Source organism: Triticum dicoccoides, chromosome 6B (assembly GCF_002162155.2).
Source record: "Triticum dicoccoides isolate Atlit2015 ecotype Zavitan chromosome 6B, WEW_v2.0, whole genome shotgun sequence".
NCBI classification, from domain to species: domain Eukaryota; kingdom Viridiplantae; phylum Streptophyta; class Magnoliopsida; order Poales; family Poaceae; genus Triticum; species Triticum dicoccoides.
This window is the reverse complement of record NC_041391.1, coordinates 458,640,671-458,650,250: the sequence shown is the minus strand read 5'-3', so window position 1 is coordinate 458,650,250 and position 9,580 is coordinate 458,640,671. Positions and strand designations below refer to the sequence as shown.

Here is a 9,580-nt window from a genome sequence, read left to right as displayed (position 1 = left end):
AGCACTCGCCTAAGTTATAAAAATCCTACCGAGTGATGAGCAACCCTCTCACTCGGGGGCTTAGCTGCAGTCCAAGCACTCGCCTAAGTTATCAAAATCCTATCGAGTGAAGAGCGACCCTCTCACTCGGAGGCTTAGCTGCAGTCCAAGCACTCGCCTAAGTTATAAAAATCCTACCGAGTGATGAGCAACCCTCTCACTCGGGGGCTTAGCTGCAGTCCAAGCACTCGCCTAAGTTATCAAAATCCTACCGAGTGGTAAGCCAGATTTTCACTCGGAGGCTTAGCTGCAGCCCTATGCTCGCCTAAGTGGACTAAAGAATAAGTCGACTGCAGTAAGGGCGCCTTGCTTTGAACCTGGAAAAGACATTTTGAGCCAAAGGCAGTCATATTCAAGCACCAAATTCAAGTTTGAATCGGTATCTAAAGGAACCGAAAGTGCTCAGGCGTTAAGCCTGTTAAGGTTTATCGGTTACAATTCCACTCGGCATACCGAGGCAAATTTAAAGCGTCGAGCCAGAAGAAGTTTTTTACCCCTCCTGTGGAGGGCTGGAAGGTGCAACGAATTCATCAAGGTCGATTCCGTCGGCAATCCGAGTGGCAGCTGCAAGGAAAGTTTCCATAAAGGACCTGAAGTCGTGTTTCTTGGTGTTGGCCACCCGAAGAGCCGCCAGCTTCTCTTCTCGTGCATCCTTACAGTGGACTCGAGCAAGACACAGAGCAACATCTGCACCACACCGAGCCGAGGACTTCTTCCATTCCTGCACTCGACCAGGGATCGTGTTCAACCGGGCCATCAGCGACTCAAGGTCGTTCTGAAGTGTCTCCTCAGGCCAGAGCGTCGAGTCGATGCGAGATGTGGCGGCCTTCAGCCTTGCGAGATAGTCCACGACAGCTGCAACACGAGACTCCAGTCGGAAAACATCCATGGCAACTTCGTCGTTCACCGGAGAATTGACGGGGTCGAGGTTTGGCTCCAGCCGGTTAGTTTCTTCTTCAAAGTTTTGACAAAATTCTATAAGGATGATCACTAAGTCAAGGGGATGGTCGAATGAAAAAATTGGAAATGTTTGCCAAGCATAGAGGTTTACCTTCAAGCATAAGAAACAGCTTCTTGGCAAGACTACTCAGGAAGGCCTCCAGATCAGTTTTCTTCCCAGTCAGTTTGCTAACTTGGTCGGTCAGGGCAGCTTTATCAGTTTTTAGTCGACTGATCTCCTTGTTGGCGATCCCAAGAGCAGCCTTCAGATTGGTATTGTCCTGTTCAAGCTTGGTGACTGAAGCTAACTTCTCGTCAGCAAGCTTGATTTTCTCAGCGAGTTCGAGGTCTTTCTTCTGTTGGGCCTCCCTTACCTTACCTGCAAGTTATAGCAAGATCAGATCTTGAAACAAGCAAGGGGAAAGACAGTCGTCAGGGTCTCACCAAACATACCTTCGGTCTCCTCCTTTGCCTCTGTCAGCTTCTCCTGAACCAGCTTCAGGCTCAGCTCGAGTTGAGTGTGCTTGTTTTCCAGCTCAGAGTAGCGAGCCACAAGATCACAAGAGTTCTGCGAAGAACCAATCGACTAAATGTCAAATATAATTCACTTCCGAGTGAAAAAGGAAAAAACACACGTTTCTAAGACTACAGCCGAATACAAGCATTCGACCGTAGTCTCGGGGACTACACCCAGTGGGTGCACTCAGCGTGCCCCCACTAATCCTGTTGAAGACAAAGTCGACCAGTCGACCTCAAAAAAAAACGAGATGTATTCTTTAAGACTGTGATCAACTGCAAGCAGTCGACCACAGTCTCGGGGACTACACCCAGTGGGTGCACTCAGCGTGCCCCCACCGGTTCGTGAAATCCAGTCGACATAGTCGACTGACAGAAAGATTGACATCATAAAGCCTAAGGCCGACTGCCAGCAGTCGACCTTAGCCTTGGGGACTACACCCAGCGGGTGCACTCAGCGTGCCCCCGCTAATACGGAGTTTAATCGACAACACCCACTGGGTGACTACTATAAATTTCAGAAAGGAAAAGTTTTTGGCAGCATATACAACAGAACAAACTGTGGTCGACTGACCTGAACATTGCTCTGGAGGGCAGAACTGGCGTCATAAGCTGCCTGGCTCGCGTCCCGGATGGTCTTCAGCTGCTCCGTCATGATTCCCGCCTGACGTATGGCTTCCTTCGCCGCGCCAGCTTGATCCTCTGGGACGTGGTGCGTCGTGAAGAGGGAGGGCTGCGGAGCACTCGTCAATGGATCTGCGAAGGACACTATGTGTCGAGTGGTGTTCTCTTCCTCCGCAGTCAGAATCTCAGGCGCCGTTTCATCCTGGGGCACCTTACTGGCGGACGCTTTCCTACTCCTCCTGTGCTTCAGTGGTTCTTCATCCTCATCATCATCAGGGAGATTGATAACAGTTTTGGGTGGAGCTACGGAGAAGAATCAGGATCAGAGACCACGAGTCAGTCGACTAAGAACGGCGTTAAGAATACAGTACCTGGGGTCGAAGTTGCTGCGTCCTCCATTTCATGGTCATCAGCTCGGGCCGAGGTTTCGGAAGTAGCAGCACTACAACTCCAAAGGATCAGTCGACTAACTTCAGCGTCGATCAGAGACAAAGTTCACATAAAATAAGAAGACTTAAGCAGCACGATTACCCTGATATGGTGGGGATGGACACCTTCATCTTCGGCAGGAGCTTGATCGGCTTCGACGAGGTCGCCCTGGGCTGTTTCGGTGCCTTTTCAGTCGGCACCGGAGAGGTGGTCCGAGGGCGCTTGGTCGACTGAACGGCGGTCGCAACCCCCTTACCACGTTCGGTTGAAGGGTCGTGGACAAGCTTCGACCGCCTTTCTGAACGCGGTGGTACGACCTCCTCCTCCTCTTCCTCCTCGTCCTCAACGTCATCTTCATCACCGTCATCATCATCATCGCCGTCATCATCCTCTGCAATGTCCGAGTCCCATTCCTCCTCTCCCTGGCTCTCGCCCCCACTCGCCTCACCCTCCTCAGTCAGAGCTTGAGCCCCATTGGGCATCGAGTACAGCTCGGTGAGAGCCTAGCAGATATCAAGACAAGGATCAGTCGACCAGTCGGCAGGATAAACAGAGATGAATGCGGCAAGAACACAGTGGAGAGCAGAGCAAACGTACCTTGTCTGGATCGCTGTTGTGGTCGAGTGGAGGAATCCTTCTAGCTCCGCGTGAGTTGTCCTTGTTTCCGGTTACGGCTACCATCCATCTTTCCAGAGTGACATCGTCGACTGCTTCTGGATGGACTCAAGTCTCGTCTTCGGTCCCACGGTACAACCACATACAGTGACTCCGGAACTGAAGGGGCTGGATGCGACGCCTAAGGAAGACCTCCAGGAGATCCATGCCCGTCACTCCCTCCCGAACCAACTGCACCACGCGCTCCATCAACATCTTCACGTCAGCTTTCTCCTCCGGAATCAACTTCAGAGGGGAGGGCTTGTTCACTCGGTCCATGGTAAACGGGGGGAGTCCACTCGACTGCCCCGGCGTCGACTGGACCTGGCAGTAGAACCAGGTCGACTGCCAGCCTCTGACGGACTCGGGAAAGGTCATGGGCGGGAAGGTGCTCTTATTCCTCACCTGGATCCCCAGACCCCCACACATTTGGACGACTCGGGTTCTCTCATCATCTGGGCTCGCCTTCTTCACGGTCTGAGAGCGACACGTGAATATATGTTTGAACAAACCCCAGTGCGGTCGACAGCCCAGGAAACCCTCACACATGGACACAAATGCGGCAAGATAGGCAATGGAGTTTGGGGTAAAGTGGTGGAGCTGCGCTCTGAAGAAATTCAAGAAGCCACGGAAGAAAACACTCGGCGGCAAGAAAAATCCACGATCAACATGGGTGGCCAAGAGCACACACTCACCCTCTTCTGGCTGGGGCTGCCACTCCTTCCCCGGAAGCCTCGCAGCTCCATGAGGGATCAGGCCCTCATTGGCCATGTCGAGGAGGTCATTCTCGGTGATGGTCGACTGGATCCAGTCTCCTTGGACCCAGCCCTTCGGGAGGCGGGATCTAGACGAGGACCCGCCGCGGCTGGTGGATCTCCCCTTTGCCTTCTCCGACGCCGACGCCTTCTTCGCACGTTCCAACGCCGCCGTCTTCTCCTTGGCCATGGTTGCCGGTGAGATGCGCGTGGGGAAGTTGTGCGGGGGCGAGAGCGAGCGCGCTGGACGGGGACGAAGGGAGCAGAGAGAGAGAGAGAATGACTGAGGCGCAGTACAGAAATCCTCGTCGGGCGCATTTGTAAGGTCCCTTCCGAGTGGATGACAGGTGGGCCCGGTCGATCTAATCATATCAGGAACAGTTGTGCAGGCGGGATACGTGGCGAAGAAAGCGGCACGGAGATCGAGGCGTCTATGCCCCGTCCCATCCGAACGCCGCGGTCCGCTCCGCTTCGCGCGCGTCCCCAAATTTCGCATCCCGCGGAATCCGCGAACGGCAGATCGGTCTGTCAGACGTGGGGTTTCCCGCGATCCGTCGCTCGGAGACCGTCGAAGCCCGAAAAATCACTCGACGTAAGAAGAGAATGGATCGAGTCGACCGAAGACAAGTTGCTCACTATCGACGAAGAAATTCTTTGGCCCAGAACAACGCATGACCAGTGTGCAAAGGTTAATCGGAAACGACATCAACTCCCTCCTCACTCGAAGCCTCAATCCATTCGGGGGCTAATGATGGGGTCACGTACCTAGGGTAGGGTCATTAACCTGATGTAAGTACCTTGCCCAAGGACACCCTTAGAAGAGGTCGCCTTCCAGTCGACCAACGGAGGACTCACTCGACTGACCGAAGGACTCGACCACGAAGACTCACTCGACCACCAGGAGGTCAAGAGGCACTCTGCACTGCAACGGCCTGTAATTAAGTAGGCTTTATGATGGTAAAGACACTTTATGTGGGGCGTTATCAGTAACGCCCCAGACTTAACTCACCTTAAACCCTCTCCTACGTGGGCTGGCTGGGGTCCTGGCGCACTCTATATAAGCCACCCCCCTCCACAGGCAGAAGGGTTCGGCATCCTGTAACTCATATACTCATAATCCACTCGACCGCCTCCGGGCTCCGAGACGTAGGGCTATTACTTCCTCCGAGAAGGGCCTGAACTCGTACATCCTTTGTGTCTACAACCTCTCCATAGCTAAGACCTTGCCTCTCCATACCTACCCCCCACTCTACTGTCAGGCTTAGAACCACGACATGGGGCGTGATGGTGATTGGTGGTTGGACTGAGCGGAGGCATGCGGATGGACGACGCCGGTAGCGTCCATCATGCCAGATTGTTCCAGGGGCTTCCTTTTTTAATTACTCAAAAATAAGGTTGTGACAGATAAGGATGAACGAGGGAAGGCTTTATCTGCAAATGTGGAAAGGTATGCGAGTATTTTTTTGTAAAATTGTCAGAGTTTGCTTTCTATCCGTCAGATATAGATCGAACGGTCTATATTGCAAGATGACAGACACACCATCATCATCAACTCGATTTTTTATAAGAGTGGAGCTAATTTTCTTCACCCATTAGTTAATTATGAACATTCAAAAAAGTTGATTAAACGGAATTGCATGTACTCCCTCCGTAAACTAATGTAAGAGCGTTTAGATCACTACTTTAATGATCTAAACTTTTTATATTCTCTTCGTCTAGATGAGTAAGTCATCTTACGAAAACCAAATAATCCCAAAACACTTAGGCGCGGTGCATTAACTCTCATCTTGTTTTTTGTTTCTTGACATAAATAAAGAAATCAACCAATAAGAGATGTGGGGTGTGTCTGCTTTTAATGACTTGAGGCTACCAAACACGACATGAAATGGTCAGTTCATTGCATGCAAGATTATTAATTAGCAAATGAACATTAACTTTTCTTGTTTTCCCCTCTACCTTGGTCACGGTGCACAATCTAAGATGACTTACTCAGCTAGACAGAGGGAGTATTAGTTTACAGAGGGAGTACCATGCAACCAGAAACACATCATCATCTCCCGTAGAGAAAAAGGAAAAACATCATTATCATTCGATATACTTTTTCAAACCGGCAGAGCAGGGTACACACGCATTTCCTGAACCCTGACCCGCAAACTACTCCATCGTTCGTACATTAGAAAAAGAACTACTTGGATATAACGCCCACTATTCTCCCTCGTTTTGTCAGCCAATGGTCCCTGCTCGGAACCTACCCCAATTGACCACGTTTTGCCATCGCCGCGCGCCGAGCATAAATAGCGCAACGTCTGAGCAGCTCAGCTCAGGCAGCCATTTCCCTTCGGACCAGCGTCAACACACTGAACGATCCATCCATCACACACTCGACCGAGAAAGAGAACGGTGAGAGCTCCTTGCTGCGAGTGGGCAAAGCTAGCAATGGTGAGGGCTCCTTGCTGCGAGAAGATGGGGCTCAAGAGGGGCCCGTGGACGGCGGACGAGGACATGACCCTGGTCGCTCACATCGAGCAGCACGGGCACAGCAACTGGCGGGCGCTGCCGAAGCAGGCCGGCCTGCTGCGCTGCGGCAAGAGCTGCCGCCTCCGGTGGATCAACTACATGCGCCCCGACATCAAGCGCGGCAACTTCACCAGCGAGGAGGAAGACGCCATCATCCAACTCCACGCCATGCTCGGCAACAGATGGTCCACCATTGCCGCCAGGCTGCCTGGCAGGACGGACAATGAGATCAAGAACGTCTGGCACACACACCTCAAGAAGCGACTCGCGTCCTCGTCCAAGACGTCCGGCCAGGCAGCGCCTAAGCACAAAGCCAAGAAGCCTCCTATGGCTGCGAGCGCGCTCGAGGGACCGACCTCCGAGCCGGCGTCGTCGTCACCGGGGCAGTCCTTCTCGATGTCGCCGGGGCAGTCCCTCTCGACGTCGTCCTCCGCTGACTACTCCATGGCATCGTCGTTGGAGAACACGGGAAGCTCTTCCTCGGAGGAGTTCCAGATTGACGACAGCTTCTGGTCGGAGACACTGGCGATGTCGGTGGACAGCTTCGGTTCCGGGATGGAAACCAGCGACACCTTCGGCGCAGATAGTGCATCGCCGTCGTCGAGCAACGATGAGATGGACTTCTGGGTCACACTGTTCATGCAGGCTAGTGACATACAGAGTTTGTCACAGATTTAAATTTTAATGAGAAGATTGGGCTATGTTCATATTTCTCAATAGCATTCGCGGCGGACCAGGCAAGCGGCCTGGCCGAACCTGGACCGGGACGAACAAAGGGGCTTTTGGCCGGAAGTTTCTGTAGTTCGTCGGCTGAGTTGACCCTTGTTGCTGGCTCAGTTTCACTTGCGCATTGGCTGGCCATAGCGAGAGAATTTTCTCCGGCCAGGACGTGAAACTGAAGAGACAGATGATGGGGCGGAAAGGTTGACATGATCAAGGACTGAAAGCCTGATAATACCTTTTAGTCGGAGTTTTATATTGTGAAAAGTCTGTTTTACTCAGTAACCTTATATTAAAAACACCAAAGAGCGCTGTTAAAACTCTGGTTTGCTAAACATAGTGTAAGAGCATGCAACCGGAGCGAGAACAAGGTAGCACATGAGTTGGGCCAAATCGGCCGTATGTGTTTAGCTGAGATGTGTATGCATTGGGAAAATGATGTACCGCCCTTAGTGTCTGCTCGTGTGTTGGGCGATCTGCCTACACACCGTTAATCTATAAAGCTTTGCTTGCTTTCAAAAAAGAAATCATCCGTCCGCGCATGACCCTTCGATCGTCTTCCTCTGCTTCGGCCTTGCAGTTTTGCTTGCGCTTGCAAAGACGAAGCACCCCACGCCCCCTCCCGGCCCTCACTCGCAGCATGCTTCCCTCCCATCGCCCCGCACCGCCGTTGTTCTACCAGCTAGCACCATCGCAGCACCTCGACGGTCCCTCTTGCAACATGGTTGGTCGCTGATGTTGTATTGTCGCCGGCAGAGCTGCAATAGCAGCGTTGCCGGAAGCCACCGAAGCAACACCGGCTTGAAGCGTCGGGAGTGTTGCATCGCAGCCCCCTCAGCATCAACAAGGTTCCTATGCTTTTTCTATAAAAATCCTTCAAACCGAATGAGGCATCAATAAGAAAATTGGGTTATGTTAATAGCAATTTTTGAGGAAAAAGGGGTTTTCCCCGCCCCATTTTGTTTGGAAACCAGGCAATCAAACATGCCAACAATTGTTCCCAACGCTCAAGCCTAGCAAAAGTAGTTGCGCAGATTAGAACGGGAACAAAACATAAGCATCCAATTTGTTACAACAAGCTATGAGCAGGGGAGTCACCAAACAAGCGAAAGAACATCACACCTACATTTCAGACATAATGACACATTGCGACGACTCTTATGAGAGGTTATGTTACATAACTGATGTAACTAATAACTATGTCGATATTTCTCGGTAACGTGTGGGGAAACAGGGGTGCGTGGTGGTGGCACTGATCATCAAGCCAAGGCAACATTTGGTTACTCACGCTGGATTTGCTTGCTTGTTGTCTTATTTTTCAGGGAATATAAAAGAGTGTCAATATTTTGAAGAAAATCTTAATTTGTTTTATTTTGTTCTGCCACTCAATATGTCACATTTTTAGTGATGGTCACGCCAAAATTATTTGTATTGCATCTTTCTTTTGAGAATATACTAATTAATTGGCAATATCTTATATGTATATAAGGTCGAAATTGAATGTATAACTCTGTATCACGGGCGTCAAATAATTTTGTGGAAGGTTTGAGGGAGTTCTTTCAGTTCGCCATGCAAGATATGGTGCGAATGGGTGGCAATAAAACATGGTGTCCGTGTGTTAGTTGCCAAGAGTTGATTATGTACACATCGGAGTCGGGCACATTGCATCAGCACTTGTTGTCATATGGCTCCATGTGTGGTTATACAAGATGGAAAAGTCATGGTCGAGTGGATCATGGGCCGTGAAATGAATAAGCGGAGCATGAAGAGACGGAACAAGAAGGGATGGAGCACACCAAGAGGATGGGCATGATGAAGATAACAAGCATATTGATCATGATGAAGAGGTTAGACATGTTGAAGATTCTTCCAAACATGAAGAGGTAAAAGAGGACATGACAATCATGGGGGGCTTGTTGGACAGAATGATCTAGGACCCTCATGTGCAAGAGTTGATTGTGAAAGTGACTACAAATAAGAGAGGGGCTTGTAGAGAGGCTGTCAAACTCGCGACACTTGAGAAACACTCAAAAACTCCATTGCATGCGGGTGCAAAGCCAAAACACAACCGCCTCAGTGTCACATTGGATCTGATGGACATCTCAAGGCAAAAACTAACATATTATGTGAGCTTGAGATATACTTCCTAATGGTGTCCTACATAGAGGGAAGCTAACCACATCGGCCCCCAATATGGGCTGGGCCGAGGACCCCCAAATTACCAACCAGTGGGCCACACTTTCAGGCCACATGACGTACTCAAGATGGAATCTTCCATAGACTTGGTGCATGCTCTAAGGCGCGATGTGATCCTCGGCATGTTTATCCCCCTATGTAACCGACCTAGGTGTAAGCCTAGGTACCCCGGTGTCTCTATAAGCCGAGGG

The 9,580-nt window shown here is 50.9% G+C and overlaps 1 protein-coding gene across 1 annotated transcript; it reads left to right on the top strand.

The window, feature by feature from the left end:
• The first annotated feature begins 6,293 nt into the window (after nt 1-6,293).
• On the top strand, nt 6,294-7,628 carry LOC119320348 (transcription factor MYB30-like). The gene has a single exon (XM_037594461.1). The coding sequence runs from the start codon at nt 6,393-6,395 to the stop codon at nt 7,149-7,151; it is 759 nt and encodes a 252-aa protein (XP_037450358.1). The 5' UTR covers nt 6,294-6,392; the 3' UTR covers nt 7,152-7,628.
• Nucleotides 7,629-9,580: the final 1,952 nt, after the last annotated feature.

Coding starts and splice junctions, on each gene's coding strand:
- LOC119320348 (XM_037594461.1), top strand. CDS start 6,393: ATGGTGAGGGCTCCTTGCTGCGAGAAGATGGGGCTCAAGAGGGGCCCG.